Source organism: Mastomys coucha, unplaced genomic scaffold (genome assembly GCF_008632895.1).
Source record: "Mastomys coucha isolate ucsf_1 unplaced genomic scaffold, UCSF_Mcou_1 pScaffold7, whole genome shotgun sequence".
In the NCBI taxonomy this organism is placed as follows: domain Eukaryota; kingdom Metazoa; phylum Chordata; class Mammalia; order Rodentia; family Muridae; genus Mastomys; species Mastomys coucha.
The window spans coordinates 8,199,367-8,221,730 of record NW_022196913.1 but is presented as its reverse complement, the minus strand read 5'-3'; the positions used below and the strand labels follow the sequence as shown (position 1 = coordinate 8,221,730).

The following is a 22,364-nucleotide window of genomic DNA, read 5'->3' as shown; positions in this document are numbered from 1 at the left end:
GCATATTCTAAAAATACCCTTAAAAAGAGGAGTAGGAGGGGAAACTTAAGTCAGGATATATTTATTGTATATGAAATGGATCTATTTTCAATAAAAAGAGGGGCCTTGAGGTTGGTGATTAGATTTGTACTCTTTAAATAGGGAAAAGGAAACCCATCAGACTAGATATATGAAGAACTCAAATCCAGAAAACACAGGGTCAAGTGGATGGTGACAAGTGACCGACACTGATGGTCAACCACAGTGATATAGTGATACCTCTTTTCCCAGGTGTTGGTACGCATGGTGGCCTGGTTTCAGTTTTGATGGAGCATGGGAGACCGATTTCAACTGGGCCTTCTCGGAAGATGTATTCTGAATCTCTTAAGGAGCGAGCCTAGATCATAAACAGGGTCAGACAACCCAACCACCCGTAGTTGGCGCCATTTGCCACCCACAGAAATAATACTGTCTTGTTCCTGAAGGTAAATGGCAGTCAAGAGTTTTAAATGTTCAAGACAGCCAACACTTTTCTTCTTTTCAGTAGACTTAGGATTCCCTGGCCTTGCAAGCATCTGCTGCATTTAATGCATCAGCAGCAGGCACTTAGCTAACTCCTTTTTCCCACTTTGAGGGCACTAGCTGGTATCTTCTTTGTAAGTAGTCTCATTCCATAACAAGTCGGGACAGAAAAGAAGGTGAATGAAAATATAGCTTACACAGAAGGCAATGCCAAGTCTCAGTGAGAACTGGCACTCAAGAGATAGGAATTTAACCAACGACAAGACTTAAATGGATAGGCAAAAGTGGCCCAGACTAGACACAGTGTCCTGTGATCATTCTGGAGGTAATTCTAGTAAATAGATATTTTCTTCCAGCTTCCTAGAGAGCCCTCAAATACAGACATAAAGCTGGAAGTAAATCCTCAATAATTTTAATGAATTTGCTTATTTTTCTGTACTGCTCCTTCTATAAAGAGTTTAAGATATTACAATTGGTCACACTGAGGAATTATCTCAAAGGTGCCAATATGGGGATGAAGATGAAAATATCGAGGTGTGTGTTCAGAAGGACACTCGAGGACATCCTTTGGGGCAGATAGAAGAAGAAAGAACAGACGTGGGTGGCCCGAGTCTGAGAGGAATCTCATTGGCTCAATGGCTTCTTTACATGGGTGGCCCTTGTTGAGAGGAATCTCATTGGCTCAATGGCTTCTTTACCTGCTGGGTGCTTTCAATCATTGCTAGTGCTTCAGCCATTAGCTTCTGGTTTATACCACAGAGATTGGCGACCTTTGTCTGGCATCGGTGGTGGACGTTCATGCCACATGCTGAAAAGAAGAAAGTAGCTTGTGAGGAACAGGGAAAGAAGCCGTGAGTGCTACAAAACGACACCAGCTACAATGTGAGCATCACAGTTTCACTTCTAGGGAAGAAAGTCTGTGGCTGGCATTGCATCTGAGATAGCCTGGGGATGGAAGCGCCAAGCTGACCATAGTTCTGTTGATAGTGTTAGAAAATGTGAGGATATGCGGCCGTGCCCTCCCACTCTGGGACAAAGCTTAAACTCTGGCTTAAGCCTGAAGAAGGGAAATGGGTAGTGATGAGATGGTGTTTGTTAACAGGTAGGAGGTGGGAGGAAAGAGGCCCAGACACCACTTTAGGATTGTTAAACTTCCTGGCTGGTTATGATAGAGGCACAGAATGAGGGCATAGGTCTGAGCCCTTGGCTAGTGGTAGGGAGCGGGGGATCCAGGATGGCTGGGTCTCCTGTGGACAGAACTGAGAGACTGGATGAAACTTTGGAAGGGAAAATCAAACAGATGGGGGCCCAGAAGTGAAGGAAGCTCTTTGATAAACTGCAGTGCACTGAGAAGTTATGGTTGTGTTCCTACACACAACCTTCCACATAAGCCATAAGAAGAAAGTCACAGGCCTCATCACTGCGAATTTAGATCGTGATTCCAACATCAACCTGACTGCTGGATTGAGATCATGCCTCAGTTTCCGCCCCTAAACACATGCACCTCCAGATGTTATGCAATTACAGGAAGGGCAGAGGACCGCTACAGTTATTGGAGCTGGGCTTATGGTAATATCAAGGCTGTAAAGAAAATGGGACTTCTTACATATGCGTTAATGTCTTAACTTTCCATCTATGCCATAGTTAATAGAAGGAGCCTCAGGAAAGAGAACACAGCACCCTTGTCTCTCTGGCCCTGGATGCTGTGCTTGTTAGATTTCCACACAAAAGAAAGCTGTGCTCAATATGTGAGCACCAGTCTCTCTCTCTCTCCCTCTCTCTCTCCCCCCCCCCCCCCCCCCCCGCCAGGGATAATGCTGTTTACATAGTCTTCTTCTGATTCTTAAACCCTACAAGCGAACTGATTCATAAGTCCTGATAACAACCCCGTATGGGACTAACTTCTACTTCCTGTGACCCTGAGGTCCCCTGTTCATCTATAGGGGGATGTGTGTTCTCACCAGTCTATGGAAATACCACTATTACACCATGTTTTTAGGCTTTAGAAATTTTTCCTTTTGAAAGATCGCTATTACAATCAACAGAAAAATCAGCATAAAGATTCCAAGCTCCAGCAGATGGAACTCTAACCTCGGGTACTACTTGGCTTCTACCAAAATACTTAAGCATTATCCTAATAGAATTAGGCAGTTCAGATGCAGAATTTAATCTTCACTGAGTATTAGCCATTTATGCACAAAGATCTTCACACAGTGAAAGCAGTTCACAACCTCTCTTTCATTATAATAATTTATTGCAGTCATATATTAAAACATCTAGATGGGGCTGGAAGGTGGCTCAGTGATTTAGAGCATTTGCTGCTCTTGTAAAAGATTCCAGTTTAATTTCTAGCACCTATGTCATATGGCTTACAGCCTCCTGTGACTCCAGCTCCAGGGGACCCAATGACCTCTTCTAACCTCTGTGAACACTTGGACTCACATGCACAGACACAAAGACACACACAATTCAAGATAAAAACAGAATGTTAAAATATCAAGGTGAAATTGTGGCATCCTTTATCTATTAAGTAGTTCACATTTCTGTAGATAGTTCATCATAAAAACAAATAAAACATTATCTATGTAAATAAGTTTTATTGCTATAAAAGTTCTTTTAAAGTAAAACCTTTTAGGTATATTTAAAATCTGTAATGGTGGTGCTAAAATTTCTGCATAGCTGGTATAACTACATTGGATTTGTTTAGTAGCTTTTAAGACTTCTATTTTATTGTTTTTGTTGTGTTGTTGAGACAGAGTCTTACTATGTAGCTAGGCTGGCTTTGAACTGGTCATTCCCATGTCTCAGCTTCCCAAGTGCTGGGAGTACAGGCATGGATGTAAGACACCACTGAGAATTAGGTATATTGGGATTTTTATTTTACTTTGCTCCTTAAAATCATAGCTAGGTCTAAGCTTGACTCTGATGCTCAGTCAGGAAGAACGGCTTTTATTCCTGTTGTAACACCACGAGTCTTTGTTACTAACCTATCAGGTGGAAACTTGACCTCTGGGAGCGCAAATAATCCCTTCTGATGACTATTTTCATGAGAGTTACTGTAGAGAAAGAAAGACGACAGCGTAGAGGCTGGAAGAAGATGACCAGGGAGGAGGTGAAGTAAAGCTGAGGTGAAGAAAGAGAGGGAGAACAAGAACTAGATGAAGGGACGAGGAGAGTCAAGAAGGGAGGAGGAAGCCCAGTGGAGAAAACAGGGATACTCAGGAATACAAAAAAAACAAAACTAAAATGGATGTGGAAGTGGGGAGGGGGAGGGAGGGAAGGAGAGGGGGAAGGAGAGGGATAAAAGAAAAGAGGGAAAGGGGAGTAGAAGAAGAGGGGGAGGGGATGGAATGGGAAGGAGAGAATGTTAGGAAGACTAAAGCAAAGCAGGTGAGTGTGAGATAATGGGAAGGAATCTTCAGGGAAGTTCTAAGCTTTGCAAGCATCCCGTCAAGATCAACTCTGCCTGAGCAAGTGGCCACCACAGCTCCAGGAAAGGAAGCCTGAGATGGTCATAGGAGTAGCAAGCAGTGAGGGTTTCACCATTTGCCTTTCTGTTTATACGGTTAGGGTATTGGGACATTATACTTACTTAAAAGTTAATGATATTTTTCCATAATCTTATCTGACAACATTTTCTTTACAAACAGGCATATGGAAAAAAGGGCACAGGTAGGACTTTGGGATCTATAAAGGGATTCTCTTTCCATCCATCCATCCATCCATCCATCCATCCATCCATCCATCCATCTACCCACCCACCCATCATCTATCTATCTATCTATCTATCTATCTATCTATCTATCTATCTATCATCTATCTCTCTATCTCGGTGTGTGTGAAGTGTGCGCAAGATTTATTTTTGTGTGTGTGTGTGTAAGATTTATTTATTTTACATATATGAGTACACTATCACTAACTTCAGACACATCAGAAGAGGGCATCAGATCTCATTACAGATGGTTGTGAGCCACCATGTGTTTGCTGGTAATTGAACTCAGGACCTCTGGTAGAGTAGTTGGCGATCTTAACCACTGAGCCATCTCTCCAGCCCCATGAAGGGATCCTTAAGGTTATTCTGACTGTCAGTGGCTACCATAGTAACAATCCGTAAACTCTGCTCTTCCACCACCACTAAGATGCCATTCTTGGGGCCCACCAGGTACATGAACACCACTGAGCTCAGGAAGGAGAGACCGAAGAGGACGATGGCCTTTCACTTTTAGGAGGCCATCTCCAGCTTTTCAAAGAGAAGAGAAAACAAGTAAAGCTGCAAAGCGGAGAAAAGGTTGACAGTGAATCGTTCACCATCTGAAGGGTCTTTGTTATGACTCATCCAGGCCTTCCTTTCTCCTTCCCTCTTAGCTGGAAGGCAGTGTGCTTTGTCACCCCTTCGGAGACATTTTCTCCCTTGTGACTCCCTAGTTACAGCATTTCAGTTTTAGATCAAGGATGGCTTGTCTCTCTTTGTGCTGTAGATGTGACTACCTCCCCTATCAGGGAATGATGACTTGTATATAAATACAATAAGACTAAAATGATATAGGCTAATTAGAGCTTAGCTCTGTAATGACCCAAATCCCAGAGGAAGGGACATATGACTCACAGTCTAGATACAGTCCCTTCTAGGCACTTGGAGTTCACAGCTACAGTTTAGGGGTATACTCTGCAGCTAAAGTCCTGGAGTTCCTCTCACTAGAACTGTCCACTACCAAATGGATAAGTATGCTTGCTCTTTGATGGGATGACAGAAATAATCTCATTAACTGGTGCTAACATGAGCTCCACACAGCTCGATCTGATAGAATTAAGATGGGATAGCCCAGAATCTAGAGACAGCACTTTGGTTAGTGTGAGGAGTCCTTGGCAGAAGGACCAGTCAAAAGAGGAATACTGTCTTTCTTTTACTCAGAACAGAGGTCTAACATTGAAATATGGGTTCAGGATCTTCAACCTTGACCTATTGAACTTTGACCTTGAGCCTAAGCTATTGAGCTTTAACCTTGAATCTGACTGCCTGTGTGCTTTCCTTGAATGTAAAGATGGAGATGTGGTGAGGTAGAAGAATAATAAGTGGACTGTCTCAGCAAGGTGGCATTCATCTTTACTGGCACATGAAGATGGGGACACAGTCAGTCATTCTAGAGCCTTTCTTTTTCCCTCCATGATGCAAGGCAACCGTAGGGGGCCACATACAGTGCCCACCCTGTCTCCTCTGCACTCACCGTCACACTTGAGTCCTTGCCTCGCCAGCCCCCAGAGCAGGGTACCACAATGCTCACAGAAGGTTGGACTCTTGTAGTTGTAGACTTTGAATCTGTGTGGCATGTCGATCTTGAATCTCTCCTTGTGGAACTGGAAGACAGATAGAAAGCCTGACTGCACACGTGTCTCAAACTTCTGATCATCTCCTGGACATGTGACTCATAGTGATTGTAATGAAAACATGCAGTGAGTCCTTTACCCAGTGTACTGCCTACCACCTACCCGAGGTAGCTGGAGAAGTCTGCAGTTCTGCCCTGTGAGGCAAGGTGCTCTCTGCATGTCAAAGCATGCACCATCACCAGGGGGCCCACAGCTGATGTCTGAGGCATCAGTCCTGACAGCTGGAGTGACCATGTCAGGAGGAGGAGATACGGAGATTTTGTTTTTTCAAATGGGAGCTAAGAAATCACTCATTTGGTATTGTGCAATGCCAATATGATTATTAGGTCAAGATGTGGAAACATTTGAATGTTGAGAGGAGTCCTAACAGACTCACGGTAAAGACAGCTGGAGACTTGGTCTGATTTTTGTATATGAGAACCAAGCAACCACATGGGGTTAGTGTATACCTAAAGGGTGGTAGGCTAGAATTGAGGCACATGTACAAATTACACAGTGGGACTTGAAGAGCTGGTAAAGGAAAATAGTGTAAAATATCTTTATATTGATTACATATTGAAATTGTAATAGCCATTAGTCAATTAAATATATGACTAAAATGAATTTTACTAATTTCTCCTTTATATAACTTTACTTATGCTTGTGATCCTAGCGATTCAAGCCAGAGCCTCTCACCTAGTAAGCAAGCACACTGCCACTAAGCCATATTGCTAGCTTGCTTTATACTTTTCTAGAAACAATATCACCGAGACTCCCAGGTTGACCTTGAAATTACTTTGTAGCTCAAATGGGCCTTGGACGTGTAATCCTCCTGCACCAGTGTCCTGAACGCCATCCTACAACACCATACCCTGTTTGTTTCTTCCTTACTGTGGCCACTTGAAAGGTTAAAATTATACATGAGTCTCATTTTATGTCTATAGATGGGACTAGTTCAGGTTTAGTCGAGTAACAGAACCCTGATAATAATGCCCTCTTGAATTCGAAAGAAATAAAGATGATGCAGAAGATAAACTATTAACTACCCTTTAACACACTGTTCCTGCATAGTGTATTTTCACCAGGGGTTTTAGTAGCTATTGAGATTAAGAGTGAGGCTGACAATCTGATATGTTGGAAAGGGCAGAGAGTAAATAAATGGAATTTAAACTTGCCAATACCATGGTTTCTCGGCTATTGATTGCAGATCCCGTGCACTTGGCTATCACTTTATCAATGCACTTCTTGTGAATCGCTGCATTACATTCTGAAAAGGAACAATTGTCATTTATAATTTCTGGTGGTCAAGGAACAAATCAATTCAAAGAACACCAAGGATACAACTGAAATGCTCTGTACTTACGTCGGCACTGGTAACCCTGTTTGTTCAGGCCCCTGTAACAAAGCAACACTTGATTCAGTTGCATGTCCACATTGACATTAGCAACAGAAACATCCTAGAGGTAAATGAGATTGCAGACACTCATAAGACTGCAGAGCACTTTCTCAGATTGTTAACCCATGTGTCTCACTTGCCAAGAAGGTGTTGTAAGTTTATGTTGCTTTACTTACATTTTTATAATCAACTAAGTTTGATTATTTTCCTTCTCATCTTTGTACTTTCAAACAAACCTCTGTGTGCTTACAACACCATACCAAAGTGTATCACAGGCTCCTAGCAATCAATTTCTATGTCCCTTGCTGAACAAGTGATTGCCTTGTTCCAAAGGGCGTTGCCCCGCCCATTCTAGCTTTATACACAGATGGGCACACTCATCTGTAAAGTGTCTTATTTCCTCACTCTGAGACTCTGAAGGCATCAAGCTGCCCATAAAGCTCCCCATAAAGATGCATTCCTGAGCAGCACTGCTGATTACAGACAAAGGAAGCAAAGCAGGGCGGGTGATGAGAGGAAAGCTGCTTAATGAAAGTTCATGCTAATCTGTTGGTTTGTGGATACGCCACAAAGTGGGAACTTGTGCATTAAAGATTCTACAAGAGCCCAAGGGACCAGCGTCTGTCTCTTCACGGGTGCAGATGTTGAGAGAAGCAAGCATCATTTCACTTCTACTCTACCGTAGCTTCTGCTATGTGGTTACTCCCATCTCTGAAGCTAAGACGCCCCAGAGCTTCATTTCAGCTATTTGTGACAGTGGGATAGCACTGTCTGCTGCAAACTGCAATGCAGCAGTTGGGCTATTGGGTGATGAAGGTGTTGACTCTACAATTAGACAGTTTTGCTTACAATAACAACACACTCTCATCTGTTCCTTCCTTTGTAAACCAGCAGCCTCTCACTTGGTCAAAAACAAAACTCCATTGGGCCACCTTATAGACTGAATCTGAAATGCCACAAAGCCATGCGCTAATATTTTGGAACCAGCCAATGGTGATATTTGAACCATAAGGAGGTGGGACCTGTAAAAAGGAAGGAAAGTAATTGGGAGTGTGCCCTCGGAAGGAGTGCTGGGACTCCTGTACTTTCTTTCCCCTCTCTTGCTTCCTGGGTGCCTTAAGGTGCCTTAAGCAGCTCTGTCGGGCCTCAATGTCTTGCCTGTGATCAGGCAAGACATTTATAAAAGGGATAGGCCACCTGTTTTGAAGCTATTAGTCCAAATAAACCCTTTCTCTTTTGATGTTGTAGACCTGGGTATTTTGTCATAATCAAGGAAAGCTACCTAGTAGGAGACTCTTTCTGAAGTGGGTCTCACTCTTCAGGAGCCATATCAGAAAAATCCTGTGTGTTGAATCAGCCGTTTTAGACCTTCTCCTAGCTGGAAAGCCAACTGACTACCATTCCACGGTACTCAGCCCTTCGCACTCCCTCCCAGTGGAGCACACAGTCCTTAGCAACTACGAAATGTGTAACTTGAAGCACGGGAAGAAAATACCGAGTTACTGTACCAGACAAATTCATGGCAGACAGAGCAAAACGTGGGTTGAGGGAAAAAGGTGGCCGTGAACTCGTGACACTTGACATGGTGGACTTTGGCCTGTTTGATGGCTCCTCGGCGATGATGCAGCGCAAAGAATCCTTCATTCTCAAACTCACTCATGTCCTTTGTGTCTGGAGAGAGAGAGAGAAAGAGCAGGAGATGTGGTGGAGCCCTGTGATGGTCACAGTTGGGTGGAGAGAACTGGGACTTGCCAGAGAGATGGAAGTGGTAAATGCTAAGCTTCCATGGGCTTCTGAAGACAGGACTGACACCAGGCTTCTGCTCTTAGTTTGGTAGTACAGAATTACCATTGAGGCACTGCTGAAGGGTTGGATTGGTCCCTTGCTGACTTCTCTGAGCCCATCTAGACCTCTTTGGTTTTTAGAACCAGAATTCTGACATTTTGAGTCTGTAATCCCATAAAGTAATATGACAGTGGTGTGAAAAGGACGGACCTCTGGGATGGGGATGCTTGCACAGAGTGGTGTTGAGATGGGGTACCTAAGATTGAAGGGAGATGTCCAGCCCTTTGCGTGATGGCAAAGAACTTTGGGGAGAAATTTAATGTTCTAGTTCCTGATAGCTCCAGTGATCAGATATAAGAGCTACAGTCTCTGCTGCAGAAAGTGCCAGAGATAATAGTTCAAAGTTAGTTTTTAGAGATGTCTAGGCAATCCTGTGTTATTTACATGAAATTGTCAAATTTAAATGTATTCCATCCATCCTAGGCTCAGGGTAGTTATTCCCCATAGCCTCTTATGCTCAGATGACATTTTCCCAAAGGATTGAAGGGACCTAAGTTGATAGAATCCTGAGAATACCTACAATGCCAAGGCTGATGCTTGAGACTCACAAGGACCACAAAATAAGTAGTGTAGTGAACACTTCAGCAAATGGGGAGTTATTAACACGGCAAACAGCAAAGAAATAATGGAAACTATGACCTAATACTGAAGCAAGGATAATAAATTTAATGATCACAATGCTTAGCATCATAATTTGTAACAGGCTGGAGAGAGTTGGATCGCTTGCTGTTTCTTTGTATCTATAAAAATGGAAATTTAGAATTAATGCTCATCATATTTCACACTCAGAAAGAATTAACAATTTGGAACTAAATTGCATCTATTATGGACCAGCAGTGAGAGGTCTAATCATGCACTTGAGGTGGGTGTCTCTGCCAAGGAACCATATTTTGTCATTGTCAAGAGCGGCTGGTTGGGAACAAAGTAGCTAGTCAAATGTGGAGATTTTGTGCAGGTAGAAGCCTTTTCCTAGGAACCCATCTAAGTTTTAATGACACAGTTTAGGACTCACATCTTCCTTGCAGCCATTCCTGGATCTATTCTAAAGAACTCTCAAGCTCCTATTTCTAATACCCTTTTCTTATAATTCCCCGGATGGGCCACAATACTTTGCCCATTACTTTCAAGATAGATCAATCAGATTATTTTATTTGGATTTATGATGGGGAAAAATAGCTTGGTAAGTGTGAGAGACTGTCATCACATTAATCATTTCCTTTCTCAATTTATGGGATAACTATACAAATAAATCTATAAATTGTGACCCATACATCTCAATTCTCAATAAAACCAGATGTTTCTGCTTTAGTTCAGATGCAATGAAATGGAATGAACAAAAGTATAAAATACATACAGTTTGTGGAATAAAAATATATGTTCTAGAACCCTAACTGTATTATTACGAGTACATATATATACCTCTATCATCTAAGTCTATACATATATCATTTACATATCTATGTATAAAACCTTGCATACATTAGATTATAGAAAAACTTAAAACATTAGCATATTCCAGAAATAAATTTTTCCTTGCTCCGTCCACTGCCTACCTGCAGCCTCTCATCTTTTCAGTCATGCCAAGGGAATCCTTATGTAAGGACACTTGACTTTCTTTAATTCTGTTGGCTCTGGCTGTGTTTATTTCTGAAGTGATTTATTTGGCCATCCCTTTTGTACAAACAGGTCTAGATCTTTTATTTAGTTGACTTTTCTTTAATTGACTTGTTTGAAGTTAATCAAACACTGATGTTTTCTGAGCATCTCTGAGGAAATTTCTGTGCTGAGCGCTCTTACAGAACTCTGAGGAGAATCCTAACCACTGAGTGTCTACAGCTAAGACAGAGAGACATTGAAGAACACACATAGAACAGCAGCCAATTGTAAGAGGCAGTGTGGTAGTGTATAGTAGACACTCAGATGGTTGAGGGATCTAGGAAAATAAATCACTAAAGAAACCAAGCTGAGAAAGCTGGCAATGTAAGAGAAAACATTGGCTATCCACAGATGATGATGATGAAGAAGAGGAAGAGGAAGAAGAAGGAGGAGGAGGAGGAGAAGGAGAAGAAGAAGAGGAGGAGAAGGAGAAGAAGAAGAGGAAGAGGAAGAGGAAGGAGAGGAAGGGGAAGGAGAAGGACAAGAAGAAAAGAAGAAGAAGAAGAAGAAGAAGAAGAAGAAGAAGAAGAAGAAGAAGAAGAAGAAGAAGAAGAAGAAGAAGAAGAAGAAAGAAGAAGGAAAGAGAAAGGAAGGAAGGAAGGAAGGAAGGGAGAAAGGAAGGAAGGAAGGAAGAAAGAAAAGAACAAAAATGACTCTTTAGCATTGAAAAATGTCAGAGAAGATGAAGTTGAAGGTTGAAAAGCCAGGAACTTGTTCAGAATGTTCAATGTCTCAGAGAAATTCATGTAGCACATTGATCAAGATAGAAGCCAAACTTTTAGGGTTTAAGAATCAAAAGGCACATGTCCCCATCCCTAACCCATTCCATGTCCCCATCAGCCATCTGACTGATAACCATTTGCAAATGAAAATCTAGTTTTTTCTAAAAGAGTCTGACTGGACTCATAAGGGTACTCCTAAGTGTAGGCTGCATGCCCAGTACTAGCTGCCAACAGAAAAAGACTCAATGGCATATTTGGAGGTTCTTTGTCTCATAATGTTGTATCAGGGCACTTCCTTTTAAAAAGTGTATGTATTTCTATAGGTATATGTTGATATATGATGTTTACTCTATAAGTTCTTTACATGTACATTATGGCTTCCAGTTTAGTTTTTCATGGGATTCTTGAGTGTGCAAATAAGTGGGTTTCTGTTTCATGAGCCTTCTCTTGGCTCTTTTCCTTCTGTTTGTTTATTTTATCCAAGTCTGTTGTGTTGGTTTTTGTTTCAATTTATTTTATTTTATTTTGCTTTGTTTTATTGCTATCCCATAGAAGCCTGCTTGTTTTCTACTGAAAGACAGAGGGAGTGGATCTGGATAGAAAGGATGGTGGGGAGGATCTGGGAGGAGTAGAGGGTGGAGGAGTCACATGTGAGATAAAAATCTATTCTTAATAAAAGGAAAAAATGGAAAAAATCAAAGAAGCAATGAAGAAAGAATGATTATTATGTATGGATTATATCCTCAAGAAGTGCAAGGGTGGGCTGGGAATGTATCTTAGTTGGTAGAGTGTTTGTCATTCTATCATACAGAAAGCCCTAGGTTAAATTCCCATTATAGCATAACATCAGTACAGTGATACATAGTTCTAATCCTGTCCTAGCACTTGGGAGGCAGAATCAGGAAGATCAAGAAGGAAGATTCTCAAGTATATATCAAATCTGAAGTCAGCCTGGCCTCCTGAGATCATGTCTTAAGAAAAGAAAAAAAAACTGAATAAAACAAAAATATCATGTCAGGAAAAGAGAAAAGAAATACATGTAGTTTTCAAGGTAGAAATAGAAGGTGTAATATAGGATGTCTTAGCAGTCAGGAGGAAACCTCAGAGCAAGGGGAAAGTTGACAGTAGAAAGGAAGTGTCTAGATGGGACAGGGCAGCCAGGGATGAAGCATGAGGTCAACCAAGAAAGGAACTTTCTCTGAGACAGAAGAAGAGGAAGAGAAATCAGAAGGAAACAGCTGCTTCCTATAGCACACAGGAAGACGATGAACCTGCCATCAATTATATTGGACCAAGGCCAACCTTCAATATGGCAAGAAGAGTTATATACCCCAAGAAACCAAGAACTAGGCAGGAGCTTGCTACTATATGGAAAGCAAAGGGAATTGAAAACTACTGAAAGTTCAGGGGAGCTCAGTTGAACCATCTAATAACCACGTATGTGTTATTCTATGCCTAACCTACAAGCTAGTCATGAAGTTAAGTAAGAGGGGATTCAACCAATGCTGTCCTGAGGGTCACACTAGGACAATGGAAAGCTATGCACTTCTGCCCCTGCCCAGCAAGATCCTATCCCTGTTGGAAAACAACTGCCTAGACAAATGTTTTACACAGTTCAGCTGCAACAGAGTGAAGAGAGTCCAAGAGCTGTGGTGGAAGGGGGCAGACTACCTTTAAACGGACAGCAGAATTGTATCACTGACTTGGTGCTGTTTTTGTAGGCAGACAAGAGCTGTGGGGTTATAGAAGATTGTCCCAAGGTTCCAGAAAGCCAGTAAGACCTGACAGTTTGAGAAAAGCTTGGATTATCTGCAAGGAATCCTGGAAAGGCCATTCCATGGAGCTGTGACAATGAATGCGAAGTTGAGATGGAGACTCCAGGATGTTGGAGATACCAGAATTGTGGAATGTCTGCCAATGGGAAGCAACAGGCATGGAGTGGAACCATCCAAGATGGGTTACATGAACAGGCAATAGAATTGGAGGGACAGGGCTAACCACGCCTATTGGAGCACAGTTGCTCCCACTAAAAGGCTTAGATACAAACATGGAGCTGCAGGCAAACATGGTTTGGTATTTACCTTGCTTAGTTTAAGTCTTGTTTCTCTGCTATGTCCCTAGTTCTCTTTTTGAATAGAATGGTTACTCTATGCCATTGTATATTGTAAGTATACATCTTGCCATTTGATTTTTACAGGGATTTACAGCTAAGGGATTGATTGGATTCTCAGAAACGATTTTGGACTTTGGGATTTTGGACAACTTTAGAACTATTAAGATTTAAGGGAGCTCTTTCAGAAGAGCCAAGAGCTCTATAAGTGGACTATGTGCATTTTGGGGACCAGGGGTAATATTCTGAATTAAAGGGATATGTTTGGATCTTAAGTTGTGGTTAGTCTTCACTGTCAATTTTATTAGATTTAGAATCATCTCTGAGTATTCCTGTGAGGTGTTTCCTGAGAGGTTTAAGTGAGGGGGAAGACTCACACCGAATGCTGACCATACCATTTCACAAACTGGATCCCAGTCTAAGAGAAAGAGAAAAAAGCAGAAAGCAAGCCGAGCTCCAGGGTTCAAGCTGAAAACTACCTAGCATCTATCTCTCTCTGCTTCCTAACTGAAGACAAAGTCATCAGCTGCCTGTGTGACAATGCAAGATTCTGAAAATCTCTCTCTCATTGTCAGAGACTGGAACTTTTGCTGGACCTCACAGCAAGAGTTAGAAACATGCCTCGAGGTCACTTAGGTTGATGTCCTACCGGGCACTCAGACCCTTTGTTTCAGTTGCCTTTAAGAGAATAATGTATCAAGCTTACCTACCCTGTATTTCCCACATGATCAACTTTTACTACCTAATCTAAAGCATAGGTACTAAAGCTATTTACTCTTCCTTGCCCCAGAGTAATGCTTCTGTGTCATTTACTGAGAGCAGCAGAGAAGTTGAAAGCACCTTCCTAAAATCTACCAGAAAGGTTGAAGGCAATCATTCACGGATATTGGTTGATAACTAATGATTTTTGCTGTCTGGGCCAGTTGGGATCGTCTGGAGTCCATGATTTAATCTCTTTTAAAACTCTGTTAAAGATTCCTGTAAAGTATCTCATTCCTGCCCTGTGTGATGCTTTCTATACTGTTCAGAAAATACAGAATGAAACACTTTGTTAGAGACAGTCACACTACTCTCAAAGAGACATTACCCACACAGAGACATGTAATGTGTGTACAGACGCACAGCTCATACAATAGACACAGACAGACACATACATACAGATACACACATACACACAACACACACAGACACACAGAAAGACATAGACAGACACACGGCTCACACAATAGACACAGACAGACACACAGATACAGATACACCCATACAAACACACAACACACACAGATACACAGAAAGACATAGACGCACACACAGACACACAGACACACAGAAACACATAGACAAACACAGACAGACACACAGGAACACATAGATAGACAGACAGACAGACCGACAGACAGACATACACACCACACACACACACAGATGGATAAACAAGACAGTCTCCAGGCACAGATTCAGACCCATTGCTTTATTTCTGTCCTGAACATGACGTGACACATTATTGATGACATGGATTTCATTGTCGTGAACTCGAATCTGCACAGCCTCGAGTTTCTGCTGCCATGGTTTCCCCACCACAGTGGATTGAATAGCTTCAGTTTTGAGTCCAAATAACTTCTTCCTTCCTTAACAGGCACTTCCCCCCCCCCCAGGTCAATGAGAAAAATAAGGCACACAGCTACATTCATCCTCAGACCTAAAAAAATTTCGTAACCATGCTTCGATATTTCCGAATACCTGGTAAGTGTTCAAATTTTTCTTTTTTGTCTCATAATGCTATTTGAATATGAACATATCAGGACTTATATATGTCCAATGCAAGCAGTAGAAATCTCTGAACTAAAGCTCGATTTTTGTTGGTATAGCTTGAGCATCTTGAATCAAAAGTTGAAACTCCAACATGTTAAATATTAAGTATGGATTAAAATCTATGGCTAGAAATATCTATGCCATAAAACACTGGCTCTTGGACAAAATTATTCAAATTCTTGAGTAACATCTTCAGATTGGTGTGTGATACTTAATAGGGTAACAAAAGGATTTTCTGTTCCGACTTGGATTTAAATCCCCATATACTAAATATCACACCCACCTACCCGAAATAATTCAAACTCTGACACCCTCTGGTCTTAAGCAGTTTTGGCTAAGTGATACTGAACTTAAAAATAATTTACAGAAAACTACTAGTCTATCATTAGCAATTCAACATGCTTATTCAGTGCCTTGAGGTTTTATAAGCAGCAGCATTGACTTCACAGAGATACCGGCTGCGTGTCAGAGGCACACAGCCCGCAGTGCTTGTAAGCTGAACTTCTGGGACTTCTGTGCACAGCACGGAAATGAAACTCTGGCAATCTGTACTCTTCCTTGTTCCTAAGAGGGTGTGAGGTAACTAATTTTAGGCTTTAGCATTTGATGATGTTTTCAGTTTCTTATTTCATATTCTAGTATAGCGGAAGGCTGGATATAGAACATCATTTATAAATAGGAATGCTATATGCATGCACATAGCAATGCAGGCGCAGCCTTTTCTACTCGCTTTAACTTCCAAAACTAAAATAGAGACTTTTAAAAGCATCAGGCATGTGAATTTACACCATTTAAAGATGAGCACTGTAAATGTCTCATGTTTCCATTTACACTGTGCTCACTTGTTTGTGTTTGCTCGATGTTTGTCTGGCCAAGAAAATTGCTTTCAATCCCTGTCTGAGCACCATTGTGAATGTCAATAGAATTATTTACATTTCTCTTTTCTCCTCAGTTTTTTCCTAGGATATGGCAGAAGCAAAATGAGCCTTGTCTGAACAGAACATGCCCTCCTCACCCCCAAAACAGGAAGAAGAAATGTCACTTGCCACTCATTTCCAGAAAGTATCTTGCATTCATTAGCATTCGGCCTTGAGGTTTCAGTTCTAACTGGGTGAGAAAAAGGAGAGAAATATCGTCAGAATATGAAGCCAACCTTGACCCTAGGACTTGCTGACTATCTACATGGCTGATGGCAAATATCCACTTAAGAAAAGATCTCGGTTCTTCTCCACAAAAATCTCATTATCATCATGTTCATTATTATCAGAACTGCACAGCTCCCAGGATAGTGCATGGATACGTACTATCTATATGTGCACCTGCATTTATATCTAAATCTATGTTTATATATGCATATATATGCATATCTATGCACTATATCATCTATTATCTATCTATCTACCTATCTATCTATACATCTACCTATCTGTCATCTATCACTTTCCTATTTATCTGTCTATCTATCTATCTATCTATCTATCTATCTATCTATCTATCTACCAACCTACCTACCTATCTATTCCTTTTGCAGAATGCTTTGACAATTCATTCCTTCCACTTGAGGCTCAAAATTGAAAGAAGAAATAGAATTGGAAAAACGCAGTCTGCTTTCTTCCAGGAAGCTCACCTGAAGCGCATACGAGCATAGCCCAGGAAGCTCACCTGAAGAGCATACGAGCATAGCCCCAGAGATTAAGCATGACAGAAATATCCAAGACTTGCTCACATGGAAAAAACATAGGACTTATGTAGGAAAGATAAGCCATGACCTGGGAGGCCTCATCTTGCTGGCCATGTGGGTTATACATCTAGGTAGATCAGGGTATAGTCCACAGAGTATTCCTTTTCTATCACAAGAATTTGTAAACTAGCTAAACAAAGAATTAATAGGTGGTTCTTGAAAGTTTTATATCTATATATGTTATATATATTATGTATGCATATGCAAGTAATTAAACTATCTGGTATATATATTATATACCAGACATATATTTTATCATTGTATTTATATATTCTATATATTATTACAATTATATGAGTACTACATGTATATTATATGTATATATGTGTAAATATATCACAAACAATAATATGTATAAGATAAAAGAACAAAGTGTCTTATTAGGATCCCATGTAACGTGACATACACAGAAGTAAAAAAGAGAGATCCCTTTGGAAATATCTATGTAAATGTACACACACACACATATATATACATATACACATGTATGTTTATGTATGTATACACATGTACATTTATATATATGATATATGGAAAGCCATCATTCTGTGCCATTAGTGAAAAAATAGGCTAAGGTAAGAGAGGACTCATTATTGATCATCACTGCAATGGTTGCCTGGAAACAGGAAGAGACAACAGGAAATGTTCTGTTGAATCCAGAATTCAATTTGAAGTCATTGAGAAGTCATTTCTTGGCTGCTTGACCTTGTGCAAATCACTGTCTTCAAAGAACTTTAAAAACCTGACAGTACCCCTGCTATCAGAGTTTTAGGATGTAATAAAGCTATGTTTTTGGAATAACTATATATTCTCATACAAACTTAAACAGATTAATGTAAAAAGTGCTTTAGACCATAGGAATGGACAACAACATTTTCTAATTTCTGGTATTGTAAAAAAGGAGGCAGAGAAGTCAGGAAGCATTTTCAAAGGAAACTGTCACTCTTGGTCACCACAGGATCACTCGCATTAAGAAAGTAGTGGGGATGGAGTAAATTAAGTCAGGAAGCAATTGGAAAGTCATGTTTATAAAGCTCTGGGAGTGAGGGGAAAACCTTACAAGCTCTTGCAACCCTGTGCAGCACAAAGGGAGCGGCGGAGTAGCCCTGCCAGCCAGGATGGACATGAAAGGCAAATCTGAGAGAGTCTTTTTTTGTCAAATAGATCAATTTTAAGACAGTTGATACCCACAGAGGCAAGAGAAATATAAATTCAAAATAAAATGTAAACTAAGAACCCTAAACAAATATGGCTTAAAAATACAGAAAGCACGCCAGTCGGCTCAATGAGGATATGAACACTCCTGTGTACTGATGCCCAACAGTCTTAGACTGCAGAATGAAGTATCTTATACGTGTACTCCAGTGGTTAGTGCATGCCTGCAATCCCAACACCTGGGAGACTGAGGCAGTAGGACTGTGATAGCTCAAAGCTAGCCTGGCCTACATAGCAAGACTCTGCCCAACAAAACAAAATGGAAGAGGAAGATGAGAAAAATCAGCAAAACCTGGGATATGGAGTTAAAGGCAACTTTCAGGAGACAGAAACAAAAAGACATCCTGTTTGTGAGTCAAGTCTGTAAACTATTGTAGACAGATTAAAAAAAATGGTTTTCTGTTCCCTCACTGAGAAGAAAACATGGGTAGGTTATCATTATAAAAATTAAGGAGGGGCTAATGTCATAAAAATAAGTTAGATGAAAGCTAGAAAATTCATGAAACTAGGTAGAGAGCAGAAGTGAGGAGAGGCATCTGTAGCTTAGCTCTTCTCTTTGCCTAGCCAAACTCTTCCCTGCCTTCAGTCTCACCCAGAGCCCCACACTTGGCAATTTTTGTATTTTTTTTTAAAGAAGCCAAAACCAACATGAGGCCATAAACACACAAAAATGTCATGTCAGTCCTAGGTTTCTGTCATTCCCACGCGAAAGCTGGAACTTGAAAGTTTTTTTAGACGTCTTGCTAAAATCTGAATTATAGAGGCAAACAAGTAGAAAGCTAAAGATTTCTTGCTATTTCTACATAAACGACATAAACATCTGAAAACATTTTTCTGACTTTCAAGATGGCGGCTTTCACGGATGTGTTTCATCTGGTTTTTGTACAACAGAAATTCTCATTTGCTTGTTTTATTCCTCCATGAATTGCTTTCTCCTTTCCTGTTTCTAAGCATCTGCCACCCACACAGTTACAACCTAAGCTTCCCAAAACGTAATATGTCACCATGAATAATGAGCAAAGTAATTCTTAGCATACGGTAAGTGACTTCAATATGGCTGAAAGCAACATGGGCAAAGGCTTGAGAGAGAAAACTAGATATGAAATGAGTCTTATTTCTGCCCTTTCATTTGGATGGGGTGATGAGCAGATAAGAGCCTCTCTAATGAAGGGGAATTAGTTATATTCCCAGGCTTAGCTTAAGAGTAATCAATAACTGTTATGTACAGCCTGAGACCCTTCTCCCTGTGATACACAGGCATCAGAGAGATTTGACATTTTCATTCTTCAGTTCTTGAATAGCCACTGTCGTTATCCAATCACCAATGAATATGTGATAGGGAGTCAGCTTACTCATGGCTAGTGTCCTCAAGGAGAACAGGAACATTTCAAGCTATTCAACAGCTAGCATCACGGTGCACACTAGGTGTGTGTGGCAGTACATACCTGTAATCTCAGAGCTTGGGAGGTGGAGGGAGGAGGACCAGAAGCTCAAGGTTTGGGTACATGTACTTCCTACCGTTCACAGTTCTGATATTTACCCATATTTCTGTCCGTCCATTGTTCTTGCGGCATCTCTCCGCCAAGGAGTAGAGTTCCACGGTTGTTTCTGATATGAGGTCTACATTTTTGCCCTTCACGATGATCTGCATCACCCTTCCCTTGTTAATGTGGGCATCAAAGGTGCTGTCCCAAGGTGGGTACATGGTCGGCTTCTTCTGGATGTACATCTGCCCATTTTCTAGGAAGAGAAAAATAGTGTCTTGTTGATCTTCTGTCAGCTCTGGAGAATAATTCAATTCCATTTAATAGTGGGCAGTGGCCAGCCATTCCTGGTGTGCTCTTATACATAATTCTGAGGCAAAGGCAGAAATAACTCTGAGACAGTCTAGGGCAGATGAGACAGGTCCATGGTTAGATGCAAGGTAACATTGTATCTTATAAATCCAATATAAATAGTTTAAGCAACAACAGTCCCAGAACAGCTTAAACTGGAAATGTTCCTTTCCCATTCAACATTGTTTTGCTTCACTCTGAGAGTGAGTATCTGACGAAATAACCCTTAAAAAACTTTGCATGGCTGGGTGTGGTGATGGACATCAATTACACTGATAATGGCACACAGGGGGTTGGGGTAGGGGGCTGGAGAGTTCACACAGCCCTGTCTGTGCTATGTAGCAAGACTATGCCTCAGAAAATCACCAGCAACACAAATACAAGAAGCAACCACTCTCTCATATTGCCCCTCGACACACCAATCAAAAAACAAAACAAACCAAACTTTTATGCCTTTAAAACACTTCCTTTGTTAGCCTACAACAGCTTGGTCATATGACTGACCAATTCAATGGCATCAGGTAAATAAATCCCCATAAAACTACTGTATTCATGTGAACGACACAGTGGCATAAGTTATACTTACAAGGAATGATCCTTTAATTATCTATCTATCTATCTATCTATCTATCTATCTATCTATCTATCTATCTATCTATCATCTATCTATCTATCTATCTCTATCTATCTGTGGTTTTTCAAGACAGGGTTTCTCTGTGTAGCCCTGGCTGTTCTTGGACTCACTCTGTAGACCAAGCTGGCCTTGCTCAATGTCATAGAGATGCACTTGGTTCTGCCTCCCGAGTGCTGGTATTAAAGGCATACACCACCACACCTGACTGAGTCTTTCATTTTTTAAAATATATTTTTTTTATTTGCTCCAAACACACAGAAACAATAGTCTTTAAAACAAATGAGCCTCCCCTGCCTCTCTCTCTCTCTCTCTCTCTCTCTCTCTCTCTCTCTCTCCTCTCTCTCTCTCTTTCTCTGTCTCTCTCTTTCTCTCTCTCCTCTCTCTCCTTTCTCTCTCTCTCCTCCTCTCTCTCTCCTCTCTCTGTCTCCCTCTCTCTCTGTCTCCCTTCTCTCCTCTCCGACAGAGTGTCACCAGATAATCCAGGTTGGTCCCTAATTCACTGTGTAGCCCATACTAGCCTTGAGCTTTCTACCTTCCCAGCTCAGTATCTCAAGTGCCATGAATGCAGGCATGAGTATCTACATGCATCTTCCTTTTCTAATCCTTGAATGAGGATTTTTTTCTTACACTCCTGATGCACCCTAAACAGAAGCTGGCAGTAACGCAGAGGAAGCAGCAAAGCTAACAGCAGGCTTGCTGACGTGAAGGTGGGCAGGAAAATAAGGGTCCCTGCCACGGGGACAGGAGCTGTGACCAGGATGACCTCTACAAGAATCTCCCAGCAGCCACCTGACAGGCACAAGTAGTTCCAAATTGAATTAAGTCATTTTGTTATGTCTTCTACTCATGTTGGATTTTCTTTGGTATAAATCCTTTGATCATTTCACTAGCAGAAAACTGCAGCAATAGTTTATCATTTCTTATAATAATAAGCCCATTAAATACTGTACTTAGAAATTCAGAGAAATTGGTAGGGCAAAAGAAAAGCAAATCCACCTAAAGTAGGAATGAAAAGTCATCCGTTGATTGCTCTTTTATAAGACAGGAAGCTAAATGCAATGGACATTTAGCAGTAACTCATATTTATCTTAAGGATATACAAAGTTGAAGAAGTAAAAATTATATACTTTAGGGAAATTTGGTCAATAGAAGTATAAACTGTGGCACTGTTAATAGGAAGGAGGTGATTTTTTAAAATAATAATATAAATTTTAATGAATTCTTTGAGAAGTTCATGCATGCATACAATGTATCATGATAGTTTGCATCCTTGTTTTTCTTCATAGTTTCTGCCAGATCCACCTCTGTTCCCCTCTCCACACTCTACTTCCTCCCAAATTTGAGCCCTGTTTTTTTTTCTTTCTTTTTTGTAAATACTCTAGCAAGTCCAATTTCTATTCTCTAGTTACTCATTGATTGGAGACATCCACTGGAGCCTGGTCAACCTACCTGGGGCCACATGTTTAAAGAAAACTGACTCACTCTCCCTTAGAAATCACCAACTATTAATAGTTTCTCAGTTTGGGTTTGGGA

General features: G+C 40.9%; 1 protein-coding gene and 1 long non-coding RNA gene across 5 annotated transcripts in view; one reads left to right on the top strand and one right to left on the bottom strand.

The window, feature by feature from the left end:
- Positions 1 to 22,364, bottom strand: part of Prkcq (protein kinase C theta) — a 136,569-nt gene that overhangs the window by 50,056 nt on the left and 64,149 nt on the right. For 3 of the 4 annotated variants that reach the window (XR_004114877.1, XM_031357936.1, XM_031357934.1), the window contains exons 3-10: positions 19,903 to 20,102; positions 16,453 to 16,513; positions 8,770 to 8,932; positions 7,229 to 7,260; positions 7,047 to 7,132; positions 5,727 to 5,856; positions 1,200 to 1,309; positions 259 to 376 (exon numbers count right to left, since the gene is read on the bottom strand). Coding sequence is in view for 3 of the 4 variants with exons in the window: in XM_031357936.1 (XP_031213796.1) it covers positions 259 to 376; positions 1,200 to 1,309; positions 5,727 to 5,856; positions 7,047 to 7,132; positions 7,229 to 7,260; positions 8,770 to 8,932; positions 16,453 to 16,513; positions 19,903 to 20,102 (900 nt within the window). In the remaining variant the exon portion in view is untranslated. Of the gene's footprint in view, positions 1 to 258; positions 377 to 1,199; positions 1,310 to 5,726; positions 5,857 to 7,046; positions 7,133 to 7,228; positions 7,261 to 8,769; positions 8,933 to 16,452; positions 16,514 to 19,902; positions 20,103 to 22,364 lie in introns of those variants that run through there. The other variant, XM_031357937.1, reaches the window with a different exon arrangement.
- LOC116081412 lies at positions 3,923 to 5,591 on the top strand. Its single transcript, XR_004114878.1, has 2 exons — positions 3,923 to 4,031; positions 4,664 to 5,591. It is a non-coding gene; the product is annotated as an uncharacterized LOC116081412 (long non-coding RNA).